Below are 27,377 nucleotides of genomic sequence, written 5' to 3'. Positions count from 1 at the left end.
AAATGTAGAAGAAAGGATACTGGTTAGAGACAAGAGCCATGGGTTCTAGTCCCCCCTCCAGTTATGTAAACTTGGCAAGCCATTATATTTTGCTCAGCTTCAGTTTCCTGGTCTTTAAATCTTTGATTCTGTAAATCCTGTAAGGCCTGGGTTTCAACTGGGCATTCACAGGGCTATCTTCCCTTGTGGAGACTTAATTTATTGATCTTCCCCTATTCTCTTATGAGGCTGGTTTTCAGAGACAGGTGCTCAGAAACTACTTTGCTGGGCTCTCTGTGGTATTGAGTTTGTCGGGGCTCCCTCTAGTGGACTTGCTTGACGCCCCCCCCCCCCCCCCCCCCTCCGCCAGGCTCCTAAATTTTTCTACTTAAATTATTGATGGTGCCTCCCTCTTGGGGATACTTTCTAGCATCTTGCTGGAGTCATGAATGGCTGGAAAAATGACTTTGGGGGAGGGAGTATGGTGAGCGACCTGCCCTTGTGAGGCAGCCTCTACCCTCCTTCCAGCCCTGTTGCTATTCTGGACCCTTGTCATCTGTCTGCCACCTGGATCTCTGGGCACCATACTGGCTAGAATGAAAACAGCAAAAACGTCAGGGATTTCCCCCTTGTGGATTAAGGAACCTGCAGACTTTTTTAGCTATTTCTCTCTATCTCTGTCCCCCTCCACACTTCTGTTCAATTGCCTGTTGTCAGTTTGCATTTATTCTTCCCCCAGAACCGTTTCCCCCTGCATTGGAATGCAGTAGAGGTTTTTGCACTGGTCCTCCTCATCTAGAAGCCTCGTTGGGGTCATTTGCCACGGAATGATCAGTTTCTCTGTTATGCTGATGCATTGGATGACATTTTGAGGACAGAGTTTACAGAATACAAACGACATATCACGCCTTGGAAGAGCATTTACTTTTCAAATATGTTCAGTCAACCAACCGACATTCAGGTGCAGAATGAGGATGTGGTCTGGGTGAAGGTGAAATGTGATAAAAGTGCCTCATGTCACATGATGTGATGGTACAAACTGAGCCAGCTCTAGAATAACCAAGAATGACACTGTGATCAACAATCCAATCCCATCTTGAGTACACTTTGAAAATAAGCCAAGTAAAAATTATTAAACAAAAAAAAAGGCCAAGCTTTCCTTCTTTTTTCATTAACGTTAAAATTTTTTTTTTACTGTTTATTTATTTTTGAGAGAGAGATAAAGACACACACGGAGCGTGAGTGGGGGAGGGGCAGAGAGAGAGGGAGACACGGAATCTGAAGCAGGCTCCAGGCTCTGAGCTGTCAGCACAGAGTCCGACAGGGGGCTTGAGCCCGAGAACCGTGAGATCACGATCTGAGCTGAAGTCGGATGCTTAACCGAATGCCCCTGATTTCTTTTTAAAATTCATTTATTTTCTGAGAGAGAGAGAGAGAGAGCGCGAGAGACCGAGAGTGCGAGTGGGAGAGGGGCAGAGAAAGAGGGAGACTCCCAAGCAGGCTCTGGTGCTGCCAGTACAGTGCCCGTGCGGGGGTTCAAAGTCACCAACCCGTGGGATCATGACCTGAGCTGAAGTTGTCGCTCAACTGACCGAGCCACCCAGGTGTCCCACTCATTAACTTCAGTTTAGAAGTGAAAATAGGAACTATCACCGGACAGAACTCTGTCCATCCGGGAGTGTTTAAGGGATATAGAGGAGAGAACTGTCACTCTGCTTTATTCAAATATGCGAGGTAGGTCATTTGTATATTTAAAGAAATATGTCTTCTTCAGCAGAAACAAAGTACAAACTATACAAGTTGTACAAACAATACAATTTGATGATAGAGGGGGGAAATACCCTGTGTACCTACACTGTGTTAGGTACTGTGGAAGACCAAAGTCAACAAGACAGTATGGCATGAATTAATGTACGGTAGCTGTAAGAATAAATGGTTATGGAAATTTAGAGGAGGAAAGGGTTATTTCTAGCTGGAATGTCTGGTTATTTCTAGCTGAATTCTGAAGAATGGATTGAACTTCAGTAGCACACTTTGGGCAGAGGGAATGCTCTGAGCAATGTGGATGAAAAAAAAAAAAAAAGAATTGTGGTATTTTGTGATTTGGTCAGTCACCCAGCATAGTATGTGCATTGATATTATAAAACTGCAAGGTAGTTTGGAGTTAGATCATGACTGTTAACTTCATTCAGGAGACCATTAGTAGTGTTTAAAGGTTTCTTTCTTTTCTTTTCTAAAAAAAATTTTAATGTTTATTTTTGAGAGAAAGAGAGAGAGGGAGACACGGAATCTGAAGCAGGCTCCAGGCTCTGAGCTGTCAGCACAGGGCCCGACGCGGAGCCCAAACCTACGGGCCATGAGATCATGACCTGAGCTGAAGTCAGACACACTTAATCGACTGAGCCACCTAGGCGCCCCTTAAAGTTTTTTTTCTGATGCTGTCAGAACTATAGTTCAGGAAGACTGGTCTGGTGGCAGAAAGGATTGGAGGTGGCAGGGAAACCAGTGAGGAAAAGGTTTTAATAGATCAGGGGAGAGAAAGGGAGGGCCTGCAGCTAGGGTGGTAGATGGGAAGTTTTGACAATTATCTAAGAGCCGTGCTTAGATTTTCCTTTGGGAGATTTCTTCTCTTTCTAATTCTACTGATAGGAAACGATAATGCTGACTCCTTAATCAATCTTAGATAAAGGCCACTGAATTGCAGGATAAGGAGGTCTGACAGATAGGTCTTTGAGTCCAGAGATATTTCCCCCCCTTACAGGGGCACACAATAAACTTAATTCCTTAATCAGTCAAGGGCTTTGTGGAGGACCCAGGTGGGAGGATCTAAGACTGAACTGAGTACTTACGGACACACTAGAGCCTGCAAGCTCCCAAAGAAGAGGCTCAGAATTAACAAATTAGGTCAGGGCACTTCCTTCTTCAGGAAGAAAGTTCCCTTTTTTCATAGTTTTTCCAATGAAGCTTTTAGATTAGAGAAGTGGAAATGACTGGGAACTGCTTTTGTTTCATGAGAGGAGTACTCCTCGGGCTAGGGCTCGCAGCTGTCTTTCTGTGGTCAAGGCCTGGTGCTGGGGATGCTAACCTGCGGTGCAATGCGCTGAGCCCGGGGAATCTTAAGCACATACCCAATTCCCAGAAAAGGAACTAGTGTTCAGAAGGCAAAAAAGGGGGAAATGTTTTGTTTTCAGAAGGTCAAAGGGCCTGGAAGAAGAGCTTGCGGCCTAAGTGTCTTAAGCCTTTCTGGAGTGTTCGTAATCAGGCTGCAACAGTCTGCAGCATTCGCATTCCTGTCCCTCGGTGCCGACTTAATGAGTTTAAAACACCAAAGGGGTGGGGAAATAACTTCCGTTTTTCTCCCACAATGTTCAGAAGCAAATGACTTTAAGCTCAATTTCCTTATTCACCAGGTATGTGGCGGAAGACTTGACGTTAAGTTTCTTTCTACGGCTAGCTGTCCTAATTTAAATACCCCAACCACCCCTCAAAGAGAGCCAACCTAACAACCCACAAGGAACATGGAGGGCTCGGCTTCTGTCTAACGCGCAGACTCCACCCCAGACCCCGCCCCTTCCTTTCCCGGATTCTCCAGCAGAGGGCGCAGGCGCAAAGGTTCTGTCTGGGCCCGCCCCCGGGGGCAGGGGAGGGGTAGGCGGCGCGGAAACTTGGCCTCGGCTTTCCGGGAGCTGTGGCTCGGGAGGGGGTGGCGCAGGAAGGGTCGCTACCCAGTCGGGACCGGGCCGCCGGCTTCCCGGGGCGCCGTGCGCTCCTCCCGTCCCCGGGCTTGCGCTCTCGGAAGGGGCGCGCCCGCGCGAACCTCGCTCCCGTCACCGCCCACTCCTCCTCCCCGCGGCCGCCCCTCCCTCCGCCCGGACAGCCGGCGGCGGCTGCGGCGGCGGCGGCCGGGAGAGGCCCCTCCTTCACGCCCTCCTTCTTTCCCTCGCTCGCAGCGGAGCGGAGCCGGCGGACGCGGCTGGGCCCCCAACCCTCCCCGGGCCATGGCCGGCAACGTGAAAAAGAGCTCTGGGGCCGGGGGCGGCGGCAGCTCCGGGGGCTCGGGCTCGGGCGGCCTGATCGGGCTCATGAAGGACGCCTTCCAGCCGCACCACCACCACCACCACCACCTCAGCCCCCACCCGCCCGGCACCGTGGACAAGAAGATGGTGGAGAAGTGCTGGAAGCTCATGGACAAGGTGAAAGGCCTGCCCAGGACCCGCGGGAGCAGGGGTGGGCGTGGGCGGAGGGGGCCGAGGGAGGGGAAGGAAGGGACAGAGGAAGCTGGGGGAGGGGACGGGTCATGCGGGGCTGGGGAGGCAAGGAGCTGGGGTGACCCGGCCGAAGGGTGGGGGACGCGGGGGTGAGGAAGAGACCGGGAAGGTGGGGGTCGGCGGTGGGGGAAGGGCTGCGGTTGGGAGTTGGGGAACGTTGAGATAGTGTTTGGGGGTGGCGAGACAAAGATGGGTTGGGGGCTGGGGTGAAGGTTAACTGGGAAGCCACCAGGGCGGAAGTATAATGGGGGGGTGCAGAGTTTGGGGCTCTGCAGGGTCTGGGGATGTGGGTCACGGAATTGGCCCCAGGAGGTAGGAGGGAGGGGGAGGGCGAAGAAGAGCGTGCAATTTACCGGCTGGGGCTGTTAGCTGGATGAGCAGTCGAGCTCTGAGTCGGGAATTAACGTTTATGGGCTCTGGTTGAGAGACCTGGGGTCAGGACAACTCCGTAGGCAAACTGCGCTCGGGGAGAGCCCGTAGTTTTTTTCTCATTAAGATATTAACACCAAGGTAAAAGAAATCAGGATGTTTAAATGGCCAAGGAAGTAACTTTCCTCCACCTCTAGCGCTGGGGCAAATTTTTATTCTCCAAAACATTGGATGTGATCCATTGCTGGTGCCGAGATTAAACCACAAGTTCTGGTTAGAAACATTATCTTTTGAAAGATGTATTAACTGAGCGTGCTAAGCAGCAGATTCTGACTTCTTCCAGATTCTGACTGCTTCCAGAACTTCCTCCTCATGCTGCTTTTAGCTGGGTTCTACTTTTTTCGTGGCCGACCTGACTCCGTGTTACAGGACCTGACTTTTAAGCTTGTTCAATGAGCTTCTTTGCTTACCTTTTTTAAAGCAAGTTTGAAAGATATCGCTTTTATATTTAGCCATTAAGTGTGGCATTTGGGAGAAGTTCACCTCATTGTAGTGTCTATAATATAGTAGTCCTTAAAAGTGTTTAAGCATTTTGAGAGCACCCAATATAGTGTTTTCTTAGTTCATTAATGGACATTAATTAATAACTTATTTTTGGAAAATTTCATATTGTCAGCGAAGTATCTGGCATATTGTAAGAGAATGGTGTTATTTCCTCCAGAGGAAAATTGGTTTTCTCTGGTTCCTCTCTAGGTCTAGGTTCCTCTTCTGTAAAGTTCTTCATGGATTGTTTTGGACTAAAACAGCTAATAAGAATGATTATGAAACACTTGGCAAATATAAACGTGCTGTATAAATGCTTAATAAGTCCGTGCGTGCATTAACACTCCTGAAGTGCATACAAGTGGTTTCAGAGCCACTTTTTCAGGGCTGGTGTTTCTCATGTTAAATAATTGGTATTGTAGTTAATGATACAAGTTTTTTCATATTTATTATGTTGGTGGTGTAGTTTTAATTTCATTATTTAGAAATTGTAATAAAACCATTATAGAAAGTTAGGCATGTAAAGGAAACTTTAAATTCATTGACACCTTTAAAAACGTTTTTTTTCTTAAGTGTTTACTTATTTTTGAGAGAGACAGAATGCAAGTGGGAGAGGGGCAGAGAGCAAGGGAGACAGAATCTGAAGCAGGCTGCAGGCTCTGAGCTGTCAGCACAGAGCCCTATGCGGGGCACGAACTCAAACCACAAGATATTGAGATCGTGACCTGAGCCGAAGTCGGAAGTTGGACCCTCAACCGACTGAGCCACCCAGGTGCCCCTCATTGACACCTTTTTAAAAAAATACCAAATGTATTCAAGATCTGAAGTTTGTAGGTTTGCATTTTAGGGATTTACAGCTGAGGACTGAAAAGGTTCCCCTGGATTTAAAAAAAAAATTGTATGTTTAATTAGTTTCTCGTGTAAGATACGTGTATGCAATATACCCAAACTTGTATGGATTAGAGACCTTTCCTTAAAAATAATAAACTTTTCCTCAAACTTTTGAATCTCTATAAGGTAGTTCAAATAAGATCCTTTTTAAACTTTTTTCCTTCATTTCTTTAAAGTATGTGTATAGCGATGTGATTTTTTTCTGCAGAATGTTTAGTTGTATGGGGAGAATAGGACTCGTTTTGAGTGCTTTTCAGGTTTTGATAGCTTCAAGGGAAGTAGGTGCCCAGCTTTTCCTTTCTAGTGTTGGGAGAGAGGGATGTTTTATTCTTGTGTTGCTTGTCTTAGAAGGTGATTTTTAGTAATGTCTGTGCCCCGTATCACAAATTACTAGTCTTGTTTCTGGTGTATTCGGCTGATAGGTTCATATTGCTCTCCAGATTTCCTGAGTACTTTCATAAGTATTGGATTGAACTGTTTCTTTTATGCTTGCATATTTTTTTTCCACGTTTTTATTTGTTAGAGCCTTAAATAAATGTCACTAACCCTTCTTCATGTGGTATGATGTAAGTGGTAAAGAACTTACTGTCAAATCCACAATTGCCCCACACATTTATTGAATTCGGTTCTGAGTCTCTCTCTCATACCTGTTCTATCCTTGTTGTTGAAGCTAGGTGAATATTATTCTAGCTTATCAATGATCAGTGTCTTGACTTCGTGCTGGGAACTGTTAGTCTCTTCCCCTCCCCCAGTATTGAATGTGTGCAGATGGAGAAGTTGGCATAAGTCATGGGTTCTGGTCAACATAGGCTCAATTTACTAATCCATTGTGGAACTTAAGCTCATTGTCGGAAAAATCCTTGTGCTGGGACACTTGTTATTAAACAAAAAACATGGTCAACCTCTATTTTGCCAGCTGAGTATATTGTAATAAATACTTGTGTGTGAAGAAAGTGGCTGGGAAGAGAGGATTGGGCAGGGGAGTGGAGAGAAAAATCCTATAAATTGCCTTAAATGTAAACTTAGAAGTAGTAAGGTATCTAGTGAGACACAAAATTCCATTATGAAGTAGAGCAGGAGTTGGCAATCTGTTTTTGTCAAGGGACAGTAAATATTTTAGGCTTTGCTGGACACATACTTAGTCTTGTATTCTTTGTTACTGTTTTACAACTCTTTAAAAAAGTAAAAGCCATTCCTAGCTTGCAGGTGGACAAAAAGAAAGGTTTGGAGATTGTAGTTTGCCCCTGAAGCAGAGCAACATACTGGGTATATTTTAGGTCTATGTTATGTTTTTATTTTGAATTAGCTTATATCATTAAAACATTAAGGTGTTGATTTTTTTTAATGAGATATAATTTATAAGTGAATTTATAGTTCCCTTATGATTTTAAGGGAAAAAGCTTCCCTTTAAGGCATGAGTTTTAAAAAAGTATTTTCAAAAGGTGATCCTTCTGCTACCTGCCTTCTTCTGTTTGTCCCACCTCTGTCCCACCACCCCCCAAAAAATACCTTGAGTAACTTCCTGTATTTGGGAAGTAAGATGCACTAATTAGAATTTATGATGCAGTGTATTTCATTGGACTACATCCTCCTTTCCTTCCTTCTTCCTTCCTTTGCACACTAAGTCCCAGGCATACTGCTAGGTGTAAATTCTTACACTCCAGGTTACATTACAGTGATGAGTGACTACGTAAGTATGTAAACAGTGATAGGAGATCTCTTAAGTTTAAACTTATTTTTTCTGTACATATTACTTCTGTACTCATCTTAACCTCTTGAGATTGTAAATTCTGTGAGGACAGCACAGCGACTATAATCTGCTTATCTCCTGCAGTGTCCGGTCATGAGGACTTATACAATAGTAAGAGCTTTGTAAATATTTAAATTGCTTTGTGTGTTCTTTTTTTTTTTTTTTTTAATTTTTTTTTTTTTTTCAACGTTTATTTATTTTTGGGACAGAGAGAGACAGAGCATGAACGGGGGAGGGGCAGAGAGAGAGGGAGACACAGAATCGGAAACAGGCTCCAGGCTCTGAGCCATCAGCCCAGAGCCTGACGCGGGGCTCGAACTCATGCACCGCGAGATCGTGACCTGGCTGAAGTCGGACGCTTAACCGACTGCGCCACCCAGGCGCCCCTGCTTTGTGTGTTCTGAAGGAATAACTGAAAAGAAAACGTGTGGGGGTGGGAATAAATTTTAATTACATTAAACTTATTTCTTGCAGTAGCCCTTTGGCGGTATCATCTCTTCTATAGACGGAGACACTTGGGCTCAGAGATGTTATGTAATTTAATTTAGTTAATGGTGGAGCCTGACTTGGAATCCAGGATAACCCACCTCCTTAGGCTTGGTTATTTCCTCCATACAGTACCTTCTCAGGTGTACCACAAAGCGTCAGTAACAGAAACCATTCAGCAAGTGACCTGTGTGGTTACAGTAGTCCTCACGCACACACGTTCATTAACGCACCCAAGCACAGTAGACATTCTCTTGAATAATAAGGTAGCATTTAATACCATCCAGTGAAATGTCTGTTATCTGCTTTCAAGTTCAGTGTTTGCATTTCTTCAAATTAATGTCTACTGGCTACTTTGCATGGTGGTCACAGAGGCTTGTACACTTCATTTTCCTCTTCTACTTAATTTGTGTTCTCTGCGGTAGTATTTATCACTTTTTCATCCGTTTCTCCCTTCGCTAGAGCTCTTCAGGACCCAGGCTCTGTCTTAATATCAGTTCCTGGGCCTAACATGTGGTACTTGCTGAATGAAGTGCAGACATTTAACAAAATAAAATGAGATCAAAACATAGTCCCTCCTCATTTTTTGTATGATTGATTAGGGGGGAATCAGGTAGGGAATCCCCCCTTTTTTTTAATGTTTATTTATTTTGAGAGAGAGAAAGCAGAAGTGGGGAAGGGCAGAGGGAGAGAGAGAATCCCAAGCAGGCTCTGTGTTGTCAGTGAGGAGCCAGACTCGGGGCTCCATGTCACAAAGTATGAGATCGTGACCTGAGCCGAGATCAAGAGTTGGAAGCTTAACTGACTGAGCTACCCAGGAGCCCTAGGAATCTTCTTGAGTGCTGAATTAAAGTATCATTTACTTAAAGTAGTTTTACCTTTTTCAATTATAGAGGTAATATACAGTCATTGTAAAACATGATTGTGTTGTTTTTATGCTATTAACTCCCCAAAAGGATGTAAAATTCTTCATAATTTCCTATGAAATGAGCTCACTTGAGCATTTCATGTGATTCATGGTAGAAATTTTCAAAGGTATATAGAATAAAAGTGGGGTTGGGCCAGGGGAGAAGAGAATTTGTTCTGTTCATTTTGTAGCTTTGGCTAAAGTTTTTGGTAATTCTTGCTATAGTAAACCTTGTGTTTTTTTTTTTTGTTTGTTTTGTTTTTTTTTAAACATACAGTGTAGACTTGGCTTCAGGAGTAGAACCCAGTGATGTACCAGTTACATACAATGACCAGTGCTCATCCTGAAAAGTGCCCTCCTTCATGCCCATCACCCATTGACCCCGCCCCCATCAACCCTCAGTTTGTTCTCTGCATTTAAGAGTCTCTTATGGTATGCCTCCCTCTCTGTTTTTATCTTATTTTTCCTTCCCTTCCTTTCTGATCATCTGTTCAGTTTCTCCGATTCCACATGTGAGTGAAATCATGTGATAATCTGTCTTTCTCTGACTTATTTCGCTTAGCATAATACTCTCTAGTTCCATCTGTGTTGTTGCACATGGCAAGATTTCATTCTTTTTCACTGTCGGGTAGTAGTCCATTGTGTTTATATTATGTACCACATCTTCTTCTTTTTTTTTTTTTTTAATTTTTTTTTTTCAACGTTTATTTATTTTTGGGACAGAGAGAGACAGAGCATGAACGGGGAAGGGGCAGGGAGAGAGGGAGACACAGAATCGGAAACAGGCTCCAGGCTCCGAGCCATCAGCCCAGAGCCCGACGCGGGGCTCGAACTCACGGACCGCGAGATCGTGACCTGGCTGAAGTCGGACGCTTAACCGACTGCGCCACCCAGGCGCCCCTGTACCACATCTTCTTAATCTATTCATCAGTTGATGGGACATTTGGGCTCTTTCCATAATTTGGCTATTGTTGATAGCTCTGCTATAAACATTGGGGTACGTGTGCCCCTTCGAATCAGCATTGTTGTATCCTTTGGCTAAATTCCTAGTAGTGCGATTGCTGGGTCAAAGATAGTTCTATTTTTAATTTTTTGAGGAACCTCCGCACTGTTTTCCAGAGTGGCCGCACCAGTTTGCATCCCCACCAATAGTGCAGTAGGGTTCCCTTTGCTCCACAACAGCTGTTGTTTCCTGAGTTGTTAATTTTTGCCATTCTGACCGGTATGAGGTGGTATCTCATTTTGGTTTTGGTTCGTATTTCCCTGATGGCATGTTGAGCATCTTTTCATGTGTTCTGTTTGCCATCTGGATGTCTTTGGAAAAGTGTTTGTGTCTTCCGCCCAGTTCTTCACTGGATTATTTGATTTTTGGTAGTAAACCTGTTTTTAGTATGTTGTTGGTATGTTTTTAGTATACATACACTAAACCTGATATGGGCGTGGCAACCATGGGCAAATTGATCTATTCCTCTTTCATTGGAGTTTGTGTTATATTCAAACATAACATCATAACTTTTATGCCGTGAAAAAAACCCCATTTCCCTAATGATTAGCCTAGATCATTAAAAGAAAAACAAATTAAGTGTTAGTTTGGAAGCTAAGCCTAAGCTTCAATGACATTTTTTAATGAAGCTGTTAATTCTGATCTACGTTAGGTTTGTTGAAAGTAGGGGGATTATGACAAGCAAGTCATTGTGAAATGTTTTCATGATTAGCACATTTTGTGCTGGAAGGAAATAGGTGGGAGTAGTCAGCCAGGAGCACTGGAAGCCAGCCTCAGCTCTGTCCCCACAATGTTCCTTCCTGCAGCAGCTTCCAAAAGGAGGAGGGGGAAAGGGTGCAAATTTCAAGCCCTGGGAAGATTTGGTGCTACTCTCCTGGATGCTCCCGCGATTCCTTCAGAAGAAATCCACAGATGACTCTGGGTCTCCTGTCTGCAGCTTTTGGGATGGATGATGAGTCTGTCTTAGCAGACTCTGCTTCCTGGGCACCCTGTCAGAACCATCTCTGGTCACTGCCTTTCCTCTGGCTCTGGGATCAGCCATGAGGAAGTCTTAAAATGAGACCAGCTTATTGGTAGTTCAGTGAATGGGATGGGATCCTAATTCCTGCCTCTTCCTTTCTTAGACCTGCTTTGCATAGGTGTAACACTCTTTATGAAAAACAGTTTAATGCAGAACAAAATGTCTCCCTTTACTCTCATACCTTCAAGTGACTACCTCTCCAGAGGTACCTGGCATCTATAGCTTACAGTCCGTCCTTATCCATTTCCCTAAGTGGCTCTGAGAAGGTTGGATGGACATCTTTTGCCCTTGAAAGATTTATCAACTTGAGCAAGTTACTGACTTCTTAGCATTTACTCCCTAAGACTGATAGCTGAGTTCTAATCATTTCTTATATTGTAGACCAGTTTACAGTTTCACATCTTATACATCAAAAATCTCAAAACAGTGTGTTTCAGGAGAATGAAACTGAGATTCAGAGAGATTAAATAACCTAAGTCACCCACCCATCTAATACTTTTGTTTTTTTCTGTGGATCTTGAACTGGTATTCAGACTCTGTTAAGTGATTCTTATAAACAAGTGCTTCTCATACTTTAACGTGAATTCAGACCATCTGGGGATCTTGTTAAAAATGTAGAGGCTGAATGGATCTGGGGTGGGGCCCACGATTCTGTAGTCCTGACCAGCTCCCAGGTGATGTCCATGAAGCTGGCAAAGGGACCGTGCTTGACGTACCAAACCTCCATACCACAGTTGCTTTTATTTTAGGTAAGCTTGCTGGATTTTTTTTTTGTTTTTTGGAAGAAATGGCAATAGGATATCTTGTTTATGTTGAAGATTTTAATTATTATGTTCTTAAATTTCAAAAGTAATTTATACTCAGAATTAAACATTTTTAAACCAAAGTGGGATCCTTTTTAATTAAAAGAATATTTTTTAAGTTTATTTATTTTGAGACAGAGAGAGAGGAAGGGGATCAGAGAGAGGAAGAGAGAGAATCCCAAGCAGGCTCCGTGCTGTCAGTGCAGATCCCGACTCAGGTCTTGATCTTATGAACTGTGAGATCATGACCTAAGCCAAAACCGAGTCGGTTGCTTAACTGACTGAGCCACCCACGTACCTCAAAAGTGGGACTTTAAACAAAAATGCTTCTAGAATTTTTTTTGTATTTGCTAAATTGTGGAGATTTTCCGTGTTAATACCACATATAGGTCTTCCTGAATTTTAAGGATTGTGTAAGATTTCATAATTAAATATGTTTACTGAATTCATCTTAATCTTTTTGTTTTATTATTTCTTTAGAGAGCATTCAGGGGAGGCACAGAGAAAGGGGGAAGAGAATCATAAACAGGTTCCATGCTCAGTATCGAGCCCCTGTGTGGGGCTCAGTCTCACGACTGTGAGATCATGACTTGAGCTGAAATCAAGAGTCAGATGCTTAACTGACTGTGCCACCCAGGCACAGTATTGATAATCTTCTAGGTTATTTCTGATTTTAAGTATTAGAAACTGTGCTGTAGTGACTATCCATTTTGTGGTTTCTGAATATTTCTTTAGAATAAACTCCCAGAAATGAAATGTGCTGCGTCAAAGGACTCGCACGTCAAAGTTTTAAAAATATATGTGTGAGCATATTGCCCTCCAAAAAGTTTGCTTCCGACCACAATCTTTGTCTAGTTTGTTGATTTAAATGATTCCTGGGGCACCTGGGTGGCTCAGTCAGGTAAGCGTCCGACTCTTGGTTTCGACTCAGGTCATGATCTCATGGTTCAGGGACGCTGATAGTGTGTAGCCTGCTTGGGGTTCTCTTTCTCCCTCTCTGTGCCCCTCCCCTGCTCCCTCTCTCTTTCTCTCTCAAAATAAATAAACATTAAAAAATATATATGATTCCTTGTTACCTTAGGTGAAAATTATGGTGGATCTTATCGCAATCACACTTTTCCTGAACTCAAGCTATATGCCTGGTGCTGGGGAATTAAAGATGAATCCGTGTACTCAGACTCTGGTGATATAACTGGAGTCGTACAAAGGCTCTGGGAAGCCTCTGTGGGAATCATTAGGCAAACCATGGCTTAGTCCCTGAGGACACGAGAAAGGGGACTGGGAATGGGGAGGGCTTTAGAGCAAATTGGTGCCTCTGCGATATCCTGAGCCACAGTTACATCTCATTTGGGCCTGACATCCAAAAGCGATGCTAAAATCGCCTAATTTCTAGCTCATGCTGAGTATTTGGTTTGAAGTTGCACCAATAAGTCCGGATAGAGATATTTTTTTTTTTCTTTTAAAAATAGGATCTGTGTATAAAAACTGCATGTTTAAACTATCAGCACATGTAGTTTCTTTAATATTGTACATTGTGTTGGATGTATTTTTTTGTGTGTGCAGTTAATGTGATAAATGAAAGTAATGAGATTGGTAATTAGTTATAAGTGGCATAGTGTCTTTAATAAATAGTGTTGGGTGGTATTTGAGAAGTGTTAGGTAGTAATTACAGTTCAAATCCCTGAATGGAGTTTTGATAAATCAATAATGGAGAATAGTAATTAGAAGTAAAAGGCTTTTTTCTTGGGGCCGTTATCTAGTGATGATATGTTTCTTAAAAAAAAAAAAAAAGTATAGGTTTCTGATTTCTCTTTAAAAAATATTTAAAAGCTTCACTGTACATTTATACTTGTAAAACTTAAATCTCTTCAAGTTTCTGTGTTGATGAGTTTCTAAAACTTGAAGCTTTAATAAGAAACACTTAACAAGGCTTTAGAAATTAATTGATCACTCTCATTTATAGGAGCAGAAATTCAGATCCAGAGAGGTGAATAAACTTGCCTAATGTCAACAGAGCCAGTTAATGTTGGTCATCAGACTAGAACCCAGGTTCCCAGACCTGGTGTCCTCCCTGCTATATCTCCTGCTCCCTTGAGCAATATGGAGCCTTTTAAAATTGTAATCAGATTTTGCATGTTTTATGTTGAATTCAACATACTGAATACTCATTTAAAAAAAATTTTTTTTGTGTGTTTATTTCTGAGACAGAGACAGAGCATGAGTGGGGGAGGGGCAGAGAGAGAGGGAGACCGAGAATCAGAAGCAGGTCCCAGGCTCTGAGCTGTCAGCACAGAGCCCGACGCGGGGCTCCAACTCACAGACAATGAGATCATGACCTGAGCCGAAGTCGGTCGCTCAACCGACTGAGCCACCCAGGCGCCCCTGAATACTCATTTTTAAAGTATAAAGCTTAATCACATTAAAATATTTTAATGTTTATTTTTGAGAGCATGAGCAGGGGAAGGGCAGAGGGAGAGGGGACACAGAATCCGAAGCAGGCTCTAGGCTCTGAGCTGTCAGCACAGAGCCCGACGCAGGGCTGGAACCCATGAACTGTGAGAACTGTGACCTGAGCCGAAGTTGGACGCTTAGCCAGCTGAGCCACCCAGGCACCCCTATCATGTTTTAACATATAAAAATGTTTGAAAAAACTTCCATGGATAAGTTGAGGTCTGTAGAGATAAAAATACTTAGTCATTCATAGTCCTATATGCTTAGAGTTTTCTGCCTAATGAGAAATTCACATTCCTTAGCGTTAGAAAGGAGTCTGTGTTCAGAGTAGAATTAGGTTTAGGCACTGTTCTTGGTACCTTTTCTCTTTTTATAAATTTAGCTATTTCCAAGCATAATTTTATTCCTCTTTATTGTGACCATAGCACTTTCCAAATTTTTTTTCTATTGACCATTGAGCCTTGGCAGAAGCAAAGGGAGGAGTGAGGCCAATGAGAAAGCTATTATGAATGGGCTGTATGGCAGCTGTACAAGGATGCTGTTGCTTTCCCAGAGCTAAGCACGTTTCTTTTTGGCGTTACTTTGAGTGACGCTGTAAATGTACAGGCAGAAGTAAACAAAAGGAAGCCATTTTTGCTATTGCAAGACTTGGAAGGCAAAATAAAGTTGGCCAAATGGAGGACACAATAAGCAGGAAAATATTTTATCTTTTTAGAAATTTGGGGGGGAATGTTTTTTAAGCTCAGAGTGTCCATTTATGCTTTAACTATGACTGCTAATTTAAAGTTCACTAAGTAGTAAAGGCAGGTTGTTAGCTTTTGAAGTTTGCTGACTATTGACTTGAATTATTCACAAAGCCTTTTTTGAACTTTTTCCCTAGGGATTATACATATTTAGGGTGTTTCTCTTTCTAGAAGATTTTAAACATCAAAAGAGTAGGTCTCTATGTTTTCTTTATGTCTGCATTAGTGTTAAAAACTCAAGAGCTAGTGGTGGAATGCTGATTTCCCTGGTCATTGGAGGATTCATCTCAAAAAGATCTTGAGAAAAGCAGACATTTAATCTACAAATGATCTTTACAAGGTCACATTTGAAGGAAGGACAAATAATACTTGTGGAAGGTACATGGTACCAGCTTCAAAATGCAAGCAAATCAAATGTTTTGGAGACATTTTTTAACCCTTGATATTTTAAATCTGGTATGTTATGAGAAGAGATATATTTTTCAATTAATTGTCATAAACATTTATAGATTGCATATTATAGGTTGGACATCGTATGTAAGACTAAGCAATTTTATTTTCATTTTGTTAGAAGGAAGCATGTCTTTTTTCCAGAGGTATTAGGCAAATATTGCATTTTAACCTAAATTCTGTGAAGTTAATGCATTTACTTTTCTTGTTTTTCTTTTTTTTTTTTTTACATTTATTTATTTATTTTGAGAGAGACAGATACAGTGTGAGTGGGGGAGAGGCAGAGAGAGAGGGAGACAGAGAATCCCAAGCAGGCTGTGCACTGTCAGTGCGGAGCCCGATGTAGGGCTCGAACTCATGAAACTGAGATCATGACCTGAGCCGAAATCAAGAGTTGGACGCTTAACCGACAGAGCTAACTAGGGACCCCAGTGCCCTTATCTTTAAATAGGGAGAACATGTGGGTTGGTGTGTATCGCCCTGGATATAAATGGAAACTCTTATTGGGAGCTCTGCTGGATTTGTGCCTTTGAAGGAGTGGTGGTTACTGTAGCTTTCGCAGATCGTAGGTTACGCTGTTCTTGGGTGGCCTGCTGCCTTTTCTCTATCCTTTGGTCATCAGTTAGAGAGCATGCAGGATTAGGAAGTTGGAGTGGCATGAACCAAGATGGTAGAAATAATGGTACCAGTTTCGGGGAGTCATCAAAGGGTGATGTGTTATCTATCGCTCATCTTCGGTACATAATTCCTGCCTACCCTGAAGATAAGCCTGGCCAAGTTGTATGGAAATGGGGAGGGGAACTAACATATTGAGTGCCTACTTTATTGGAAGTTATACAGGCCTTTCATAAGTGTTTATTGTGAGTAGGTATTATCTCTGTTTTTGCAGATAATTTTTTAATTTTAATTGAAAGCTTAAACATTTTTAATTTTTTAAAAATTTCATTGAAAATTTAAAAAGCCTGTATTTTAGGCTTTATTGTAATGTCTCCTTATTAATGCCCTACCTCTTCCACATCTCTCTCTTGCTCTCTCTACTTTGCTGTCTCCATTTTAGTCTCACTGATGTTTTTATTCTTCAAACAAATCTAGACCTGTTTCACTTTTGGACTTAAAGATGACCCGTCCTCTGGGCTCCTCTTCTGCTGATACTACCTGGCTAGCTCCTTTGTGTAATTTCCGCTTTTAGTCCAGATTCTTCTCAGAGAAGCTTTCCCTGTTCACTGGCCTAGAGGAGTTGTTCAGCATATTCTTACTATATTACTCTAATTCTTTGCATTGAGTGTGATATTTTTCTTTATATTGAAGTATAATTGACATGGAACATTCTGTTAGTTTCAGGTGTATAACATGATTCTGTATTTGTATACATTATCGAACGATCACCACGATAAGTATAGTTACCATCTGTCACCATACAGAATTACAAACCTGTCCTCACAAAAATTTTTTTCTTACAATGAGAACTTGTGCGATTTACTCTCTTAGCAACTCTCAAGTATGCAGTACAGTATTATTGACTGTCGTCCCCAAGCTGTATATTACATTCCCATGACTGAAGTTTATACTTTTTGACTCCCTTCGCTCATTTTGCTGACCTCCCAATCCCCCCTCCCCTCTGGCAACCATGAATTTTTTTCTCTGTATCTATGAGTTTTATTTGCTTGTTTTATTTTTTAGATTCTACATGTAAGTGAAATCATACGGTATTTGTCTTTCTCTGCCTTATTTCACAGCAGAATACCTTCAGGGTCCATCCATGTTGTCAAAGACGGTGAGATTTTATTTCTTTCTATGGCTGAGCAGTAGTCTCTTGTGCATATATACCACATCTTTCCAAGTTCTTAGTTCAGGATTACACTTTTTATTTTATTTTTTAAACATGTTTATTTAGTTATTTTGAGAGGGAAAGAGTGCGAGCAGAGGAGGGGCAGAGAGAGGAAGAGAGAGAGATTCCTGGTTGGCAGTGCAGAGCCTGATGCTGGGCTCAATCCCACGACCCATGAGATCATGACCTGAGATTAAATCACAAGTCAGACACTTAACTGACTGAGCCACCCAGGCACCCCTTACCGTGTCGTCTTTATCCATTTATCCATCAGCCGACACTTAGATTGTTTTCGTATGTCGGCTCTCGTAAATCATGCTGCAGTGAGCATAGGGGTACGTGTATCTTTTCAAATTGGTTTTTTGTTGTCTTCAGATAAATGTCTGGAAGTGGAATTATTGGATTCTATGGCAGTTCTATTTTTAATTAAAACAATTTTTTTTAAGTTAGAAAGAGAGTGAGTGAGCAGGGAAGGGCAGAGAGAGAGGGACAGAGGAAGTCTCAAGCAGGCTCTGCACTGTCAGCATGAAGCCTGATGCGGGACTCGAACTCATGAACCGTGAGGTCATGACCTGAGCCAAAACCAAGAGTCAGATGCTCAGCTGACTGAGCCACCTTAAGCACACCTCTATTTTTAATTAAAAAAAAAAAAAAAAAAAAAAATTTTTTTTTTAATGTTTATTTATTTTTGAGACAGAGAGAGACAGAGCATGAACGGGGGAGGGGCAGAGAGAGAGGGAGACACGGAATCGGAAGCAGACTTCAGGCTCTGAGCTGTCAGCACAGAGCCCAATGCGGGCCTTGAACTCACGGACTGTGAGATCACGACCTGAGCCGAAGTCGGATGCTTAACCGACTGAGCCACCCAGGTGCCCCATATTTTTAATTTTTTTTTTCTTTTTTTTTTTTTTTTTAATTTTTTTTTAACGTTTATTTATTTTTGAGACATTGAGAGACAAAGCATGAACGGGGGAGGGTCAGAGAGAGGGAGACACAGAATCTGAAACAGGCTCCAGGCTCTGAGCTGTCAGCACAGAGCCTGACGCGGGGCTCGAACTCACGGACCGCGAGATCATGACCTGAGCCGAAGTCGGCCGCTTAACCGACTGAGCCACCCAGGCGCCCCTATTTTTAATTTTTTAAGGAACCTCCATACTATTTTCCATATGACGGCGCCAATTGACATTCCCACCAAGAGTGCATGAAGGTTCCCTTTTCTCTACATCCTTGTCAACACTTCTTTTTGATACTAGACATTCTGACAGGAATATGGTGGTATCTCATTGTGGGTTTGATTTGCATTTCCCTGATGATTAGTGATGTTGATCATGTGCCTCTTGGTCATCTGTATGTCTTCTGGGGAAAAATGTCTATTGAGACTTTTGCCCATGTGAAAATCAAGAGTTTTAAAAAAGTTTTTTTGTTGAGTTATAGATGTTCTTTATGTGTTTTGCATGTTAACCCCTTACCAGATACATGATTTGCAAATATCATCTCCCATTCCGTAGGTTGCCTTTTCATTTTGTTGATGGCTTCCTTTGCCGTGCAGGAATTTTTTAGTTTGATGTTGTACCATTTATTTTTGCTTTTTTGCCCTTGCTTTTGGAGTTTGATCCAAAAAATCCTCATCAAGGGGCGCCTGGGTGGCGCAGTCGGTTAAGCGTCCGACTTCAGCCAGGTCACGATCTCACGGTCCGTGAGTTCGAGCCCCGCGTCGGGATCTGGGCTGATGGCTCAGAGCCTGGAGCCTGTTTCCGATTCTGTGTCTCCCTCTCTCTCTGACCCTCCCCCGTTCATGCTCTGTCTCTCTCTGTCCCAAAAATAAATAAACGTTGAAAAAAAAAATTAAAAAAAAAAAAATCCTCATCAAGACCCATGTCCAGGAGCTTGCCACCTGTATTTTCTTCTGGGAGTTTTATGGTTTCAGGTCTTAGAACTTTGTATTTTTTTACTTCTTTTTTATAGTTTATTGCCTGATTGCTCTCTGATTCAGGCATGTTGTCTTTTCACTTCTTTATCCCAGTGCTTGGCATATATTTATTGAATACGTGCACGGAGAAAAGGCAAAACCATCAGGAACAGCCTTTAGCTTACTGCCTTCCTATCTCTGAGTTTATCTCTGAACCTGCCCTCCCTGCCTTTCTTCTGTTTTAGAGGAAGGAGGTATCCTTTCTTTTAATGGTGTTTAGTGTTTCTAGCTGTGTGGTAGATCTCATTCCCTGTTGTTTGCCAGAAACCTTAGCTTTTCGTTTATCTTTTTCTCTTCTGATTCTTTCTACATATAAATCATGTCCAATTTTCTCTGCAAATAAAACCCTTTAGTTATAGACCTCTTGTAGTCTTTGTTGGGTCTTGATCTCTCAGTCTTATTGTCAGACTCTCCTACCTCCCTCCATGGACTAACCTAAGGAAGCTCTCATTTTAGTTGTTTTTATTATAAATACTGTAAAAATATATTCTGAATTATAAACAACCGACTTACAAATGAGGTTTTGGAATGTAACACTTGTAAATTGGAGACTGTTTTATTAATATGAGTTCTTGCTGTTAGCATATAGTTGTCTTCTGAGGTAGAGTTTTTTTTTTTTTTTCTTGGCTATGTTGTTCCCTTTTGGCTTAAACCTTTGATAGGATGAGCAGCTTCCTAAAACACTGTTAAAATATTCATACATCAGATATTTATATTGATGCAGCTTGTGTTTATTTGGTAGGGTTATATGGGACTATTTTTCAAGAGTTCAGGAAATGGGGTACAGAGAATAGAACACCTACCTGGCTTTAAAAATGTATCGACTTACTCATCGTTTGAAGAGTCATTGATGATTAGTTATTAAATGGGAATTTTACAGTTATTCTAGATGGACCTCATGTTTCCACTTCTGGGGCATCTATCCTGAGGAAATAATCTAATGTACAGAAGAGTACCATGCCCAGTGATGTCCATCACAGTGATACTTGGAGCAGTAAAGACTTGAAAACAATGTAAATGTTAAAACAAATGGGGGGGGGTGATGTTTGAGATACGTTATGGTATATCCATAGAATGGAATCATTTAAACATCACAAAAAGGTTTATAATGAGCTTTTGTTGACTCAAGGAAGAAATCGGTGTTTTTAAGTGTGAAATAAAAAGCAAGATGTTACACTTCTCTCCTCCGACTGGTACACAATGTTAGGTAAGTTTCAAACCAAATATTGCTGATAATTAGGAAAACCAGAAGACCCTCAAGAGCTGTGAAGGCAGTAAGGAATTATGAGGTTCTGGAAGATAAGGAAAGCTCTGAGAAGTTTGCCTGATGTTTGAGGCTACCTTGCCCATGAGGTCATGGCTGATTCTGGAAGTGACCGTTGAAAGGCTGAGCAGACTTTTCAAGATATGGATGTCGAGGAAAAAAAATTGGAATTAGAGCCTGCCAAGGTAGAGGGCCTTGGGAAACTCTAGGTTTTGGGGTTGGGTCCCTCAGGGCCTAAATTGGAGTAAGGGTGAAACGGAAGTAGACTAGTCTTTATAGGGACTAAAGTCCAGTTTTTCAATCTGTTCAATTCTGGATTACATGAAGGTGGTCTGGGATTCCTAATGTCTCCAGCCTGTTTGTCTGCCAGAAGCAAAAGTAAACCCTTTCTGAATAACATCATCCATGGCCTCAGGTTGTCTCTATAATTCTTTTTTATAATTTTTTTGATGTTTATTTCTGAGAAACAGAGAGTGCGAGTGGGGGAAGGGCAGAGAGAGAGGGAGACACAGAATTCAAAGCAGGCTCCACACTGTCAGCACAAAGCCCGATGCGGGGCTCGAACCCATGAACTCTGAGTTCATGACCTGAGCTGAAGTTGGATGCCCAACCGACTGAGCCACCCAGGCGCCCCTCTATAATTTTTAAAAAATGTTTATTTATTGAGAGAGAGAGAGAGTGAGCGAGTGTGCACACGAGAGGGGGAGGGGCAGAGAGTGTGGGAAAGAGAGAATCCCAAGCAGGTTCTGTACTGTCAGCGCAGAGCCCAATGTGGGGCTTGATGTCACAAACCGTGGGATCGTGACCTGAGTTGAAATTGAAATCAGGAGTTGGACACTTAACTGACTGAGTCACCCATGTGCCCCTCTATCATTTTTTGTATACAGAGTCCAACATTCAGTAAAAAATAGACGTATGAAAAGACAAAATGCAACTGGAAACCAAAAGGAAAAATTGACAATAGAAATATACCCATAGGACAAGCAGAGATATTTGAGTTATCAGTCATGAACTTAATAAATCTGTGATTAATGTGTTAGAATAATTAAAGATAAAATTGGTACCGTTGAGATTTGAAATAATGAATTAGAAATTCTGAAACCGAAAAACACAAGAACTGATGATTAGGAACTCAGTGAATGGGTTTAATAGCATAGATACAAGTGAAGAGACAACTAGGAAAGTGAAAGATAAAAAAAATTCAGACTAAAGCACTGAGAGGCAGAAGGATGGAGAAGACCGAAGAGTGTATGACAAATGGAATATGATGAAAAGGTCTTTATGTATAAGTAATTGAAGTCCCAGAAAGAGAGGAGAAAGGAAATGTCACAGTAGCAATTACAGGTGTGCCTTGTTTTATTGTGCTTTGCAGATACTGCATTTTTTTTTTTTTTTTTTTACAAATTGGGTGTGTGGCAACCCTTTACTCCACTATTCCAACAGCATTTGCTCACTTTGTGTCTCTGTCATATGGTAAATTCCCCCAATATTTCAGACTTTTCTTATTTACGTTTGTTACGGTGATCAGTGATCTTTGATATTCCTATTCTAGTTTTGGGGCACCACGAACCACACCCATGTGAAATGGTAAACTTTTTTTTTTTTTTTTTTTTTTTTTAAATAAGCTCTGTGCCCAATGTGGGGCTTGAACTCATGACCCTAAAATCAAGAGTTGTGTGTTGTGCTGAGCCAGCCAGGCGCTCCTAAAATGGTGGACTTAATTGATAAATGTGGTATGTGTTCTGACTACTCCACTGAGCAGATTCCTCCTCTCTCTCTCTCTCAAATGGCCTATTTCCTGAGATACAACAATATTGAAATTAGGTCATTTAATGACCCTGTAATGGCCTCTTAAGTGTTCGGGTAAAAGGAAGAGTGGCAGGTCTCTCACTTTAAATAAAAAACTAGAAATGATTAAGCTTAGCGAGGAAGTCCTATCTAAAGCTGAGACAGGCTGAAATCTGTGCCTCTTGCACCAGTTAGCCAAGTTGAATGCAAAGGAAAAGTTATTGAAGGAAATTAAAAGTGCTTCCTACTCCAGTGAACACACAAATGGTAAAAGCAAAACAGTCTTACTGCAGATGTGGAGAAACTTTGAGTGGTCTGGATAGAAGACCAAACCAGCCCCAACATTCCCTTCAGCCAATAAGAGGGTGGGGGAAGCTGCAGAAGAGAAGTTTGAAGCTGGCAGAGGCTGGCTCTTGAGGTTTAAGGGAAGACGCTGTCTCCATAACACAGAAATGCAAGTTGAGGCAGCAAGTGCTGGTGTAGAAAGAAGCTGCAGCAGGCCATCCAGAAGATCTAGCTTAGATAGTGAATGTGGCTGCATTAAACAAGTTTTCAGTGTAGATGAAACAGCCTTCTATCAGATGAAGATACCGGCCAGGACTTTCATCAGTAGAGAGAAATCAGTGCCTAGCATCAAATCTTCACAGGGCAGGCCGACTCTCTTGTTGAGGGGCTAATGCAGCTGGTGACTAAGTTGAAGCCACTGCTCATTTACTACTCCAAAATCCTAGGGCCCTTAAGAATTATGCTAAATCTACTCTGCTTGTGCTCTGTGAATGGAACAACAAAGCCTTGATGATAGCACAACTGTTTACAACATGGTTTACTGAATATTTTAAGCCTACTGTTGAGACCTACTGCTCAGAGTGAAAAAAAAAAAAATGATTTCAGGGGTGCCTGGGTGGCTCAGTTAAGCATCCGACTTTGGCTCAGATCATGGTCTCACAGTTCATGAGTTCAAGCCCCGCATCGGGCTCTGGGCTAACAGCTCAGAACCTGGAGCCTGCTTCAGGTTCCGTGTCTCCCTCTCTCTCTCTGCCCCTTCCCCACTTGGTTTTTCTCTCTCAAAAGTAAATACTAAAAAAAATTACTTCAAAATATTACTGTTCATTGACATTGCACCTGGTCACCCAGGAGGTCTGATGGAGATGTATAAGGTTAATATTGTTTTCATGCCTGCTAACACCGCATTTAATTAACACTGATTTTCAAGTTTTACTACTCAAGAAATACATTTCATAAGTCTATAGCTGCCACAGATAGTGATTCCTCTATGGATCTGAGCAGAGTCCATTGAAAACCCCTGGAAAGGATTTACCATTCTAGATGACATTGAGAACATTCTTGATTCATGGGAAGAAGTCAAAATATCAACATTAACAGGAGTCTGGAAGAAGTTGATTGTAACCCTCATGTAGACTTTGAGGGGTTCAGGACCTCAGGGCAGGAAGTAGCTGCAGGTGTGATAGAAATAACAAGAGAACTAGTTGCAGAAGCAGACCCCAAAGATGGGACTGCATGGCTGTAATCTCAGGATCAAACTTGAACAGATGAGGAGTTACATCTTAGGAGCGAAGAAACTGGTTTCTTGAGATAGAATCTCCTGGGGAAGATGCTGTGAAGACTGTTGAAATGGTAGCAAAGGATTTAGAATGTGACATAAACTTAGTTAATAAAGCAGTGGAAGGATTTGAGAGGACTGAAAGATTTTGAAAGAATTTCTACTGTGGGCATAATGCTATCAAAGAACATCTCATGGTACAGAGAACTCAATCATGAAAGGAAGAGTCCATCGAAGCAGCAGACTTCACTGTTGTCTTAATTTAAGAAGTTGCCATAGCCACCCAACCTTCAGCAGCCACCACCCTGGTCAGTCAGCTGTCAGCATTGAGTCAGGACCCTCCACCATCAAAAAGGTTACAACTCACTAAAAGCTTAGGGGATGGTTGGCATTTTTTAGCAATAAAGTATTTTTTAATTAAGGTATATACGTTTTTTAAGACCTAATACTATTATACTGTTAATAGACTATAGTAGAGTATAAACATGACTTTTATATGTACTGGGAATCCAGAATACTCATTTGACTCATTTTATCGAGATGGGTGCTTTATTGTGGTGGTCTGGAATCGAGCCTGCAATATCTCTGAGGTATGCCTGTATAGTTTGGATATAGGTACATTTAGACATATTTTGTGTATTTCAAATATATTCTTTGATTCTGTACATGTGTTTTTACTCTTTGTACAGTATCTCGTGAACAAGTTCTTATAAAGTGGTAGAATTTAAGTAGCTTTTGTATGTGTGTGGTTAATGCTTTTTATCCTGTTTAAAAAAGTTTTCTCATGAAGTAATGAAGATAATTTTCTTCTATTTTCAAGCTTTATAGATATGCCTTTCACATTTAGGTCTATAACCCACATAGTTCTTTGGTGTTTTGTTTTTGTTTTTTTGCTTATTTATTTATTTATTTTTGGGATAGTGTAAGGTGAGGGTTTAGTTTGATTTTATTGTTTTTCTATATGGATACCCAGTTGTCCCACTACTATTTTTGGAAAAGACCACTCCTTTGTGATAAGTGAAGGGTCTGTATACGTGTGGGTCTATTTCTAAGCTTTTCTGTTCCACTAATTTATTTGTTTTTCCCAGACACAGAAAAATCCATGTAAGTGGCGAAGTACAAAATAAGATGGTAGGAATAAATACAAATTTATCGGTCATTGTAACAAATATAAAATGTACTAAACTCACTAGTTAAAAAACAAAGATTGTTGCATTGAGTTTTTTTTTTTTTTTTTAATTTTTTTTTTTCAACGTTTATTTATTTTTGGGACAGAGAGAGACAGAGCATGAACGGGGGAGGGGCAGAGAGAGAGGGAGACACAGAATCAGAAACAGGCTCCAGGCTCTGAGCCATCAGCCCAGAGCCTGACGCGGGGCTCGAACTCACGGACCGCGAGATCGTGACCTGGCTGAAGTCGGACGCTTAACCGACTGCGCCACCCAGGCGCCCAACATTGAGTTTTAAAAATACAGCTACCTGTTCTCTGAAAGAAACCTATATAAAACATCAGGAGTCAGAAAAGTTGAAAGTAGAAGATGGGAAAAAGAATTATCAGGCAAATTCTGGAGGCCATTTATATGGCAAGGAATGGTGTCTCGGTTCAGCTGCATGCTTTACTGGGTTCAGGGCCGCTCCGCTCCCTCACACCAGTGGTTGTTAAACTCTGGCCTCTCATTACTTCCCAGGGTAGCCATGTGTTTGATTTTATATAGAGAGGGGGAGGGGCAGAGAGACAGGGAGACACAGAATCCAAAGCAGGCTCCAGGCTCCGAGCTGTCAGCACGGAGCCGAATGCGGGGCTTAAATGATGAACCGCAAGATCATGACCTGAGCCGAAGTCAGACGCTCAACTGACCGAGCCACCCAGACGCCCCTAGCCTGCTATGTAATTTCTGAACCGTTAGTCTCTTGTACGGTTTTAAGAACCCACCCTTCCAGGGGAACCACTAAAAATGGAAAATCATTGTCCATAGGCAGGGGTGTTACAGATCATCTCTTAGGGTCTTGTGCATTTTTTTTTTCTATTTCTGCAATCGAACACATATTTTGTAACTTTTTTTTTTTTTAACTTGAAAAAGGATATTGTCCTTAAGATCCTCCCAGTAATAGCCCTTCTTTTCCATTTGTTGCAGGTGGTGCGGTTGTGTCAGAACCCAAAGCTGGCGCTAAAGAATAGCCCACCTTATATCTTAGACCTGCTGCCAGATACCTACCAGCATCTGCGCACTATCTTGTCAAGATATGAGGGGAAGATGGAGACACTTGGAGAAAATGAGTATTTTAGGGTGTTCATGGAGAATTTGATGAAGAAAACTAAGCAGACCATAAGCCTCTTCAAGGAGGGGAAAGAAAGAATGTATGAGGAGAATTCTCAGCCTAGGTAATGGCAAATACCACACAAATACTTATTCAGGTCTGTGACTGCCTGAATGGGTAACACACAGAAGTAGTTGAATTGGTTTTAATATTTATGTCAACGAGAATGCAGAGTTGACATTTGATTTAAAAGTGTGCTGTTACTATGTTTATTTTTGAGAGAAAGAGAGGGAGAGACAGTGTGAGCAGGGAAGAGGCAGAGAGAGAGGGAGACACACGATCCAAAACAGGCTCTGGACTTCCGAGCACAGAGCCCAACGTGGGGCTTGAACTCACAAACCGTGAGATTATGACCAGTTGGAAATATTAATTCATCTAGAACAAGTAATAAAAATGTAAATGCTACTTGAACTTTTTAGGTAGTAAATTACTCTCAAGGAGTGACATGAATTAGGAAGGACGGGATTAAGTTAGCATGTGTGACGACTGAAGCAGTAACTTACTAAATGGTATCCCTGTAGCCTACCTGCCACTCCTTTGACTCTGTTGGCTTAGATTCCAGGAGCCCTCATCTCTCACTTAAAATTATACCCACATCATTATTCGTATTACCTTTACTATGACAAATTACTCAGGTTTGGTCCAGAGTACCAGTCTTTTCTTGTTAAAAAGATCTCTGGCGATTGAATTCAATCTGTGGGAACCTTTGTAACTCCTAGGTTTATAGGAACGTGAACTTTGTTCCTTTAAAATATTTAAATTTTATGACTTTTGTTAAAATAAAACCCTGACTGTGTGGGCTATAGCTAACTGGTGATTTTGTATTGCTAAGTTTTTAAAAAATAATTTTCCTTTATTAGGTACCAGAACTTAAAATTTAATTTTAACATCTACAGTGAACTAGGTTCTAATTGTGGGAGGTGAAAAGGGGAGTTAAGCTCTCAGTTGAGGTACTGTGTTAGATCGCTTAATAGAGATATGTAC

At 41.7% G+C, this 27,377-nt stretch overlaps 1 protein-coding gene across 4 annotated transcripts in view; it reads left to right on the top strand.

The window, feature by feature from the left end:
* Positions 1-3,826: 3,826 nt before the first annotated feature.
* The window catches only part of CBL (Cbl proto-oncogene), an 89,835-nt gene continuing 66,284 nt past the window's right edge, over positions 3,827-27,377 (top strand). For 3 of the 4 annotated variants that reach the window (XM_086678891.1, XM_086678890.1, XM_086678888.1), the window contains exons 1-2: positions 3,827-4,172; positions 26,210-26,457. In XM_086678891.1, the coding sequence (XP_086535017.1) occupies positions 3,978-4,172; positions 26,210-26,457 (443 nt within the window). In that variant the 5' untranslated portion in view covers positions 3,827-3,977. The remainder of the gene's footprint in view (positions 4,173-26,209; positions 26,458-27,377) is intronic. The other variant, XM_086678892.1, reaches the window with a different exon arrangement.

This window comes from Puma concolor, chromosome D1, assembly GCF_028749965.1.
Source record: "Puma concolor isolate L17-30 chromosome D1, mPumCon1.1.hap2, whole genome shotgun sequence".
In the NCBI taxonomy this organism is placed as follows: domain Eukaryota; kingdom Metazoa; phylum Chordata; class Mammalia; order Carnivora; family Felidae; genus Puma; species Puma concolor.
Note: the sequence above shows the minus strand (reverse complement) of the source record. Positions and strands in the feature narration are given on the sequence as shown.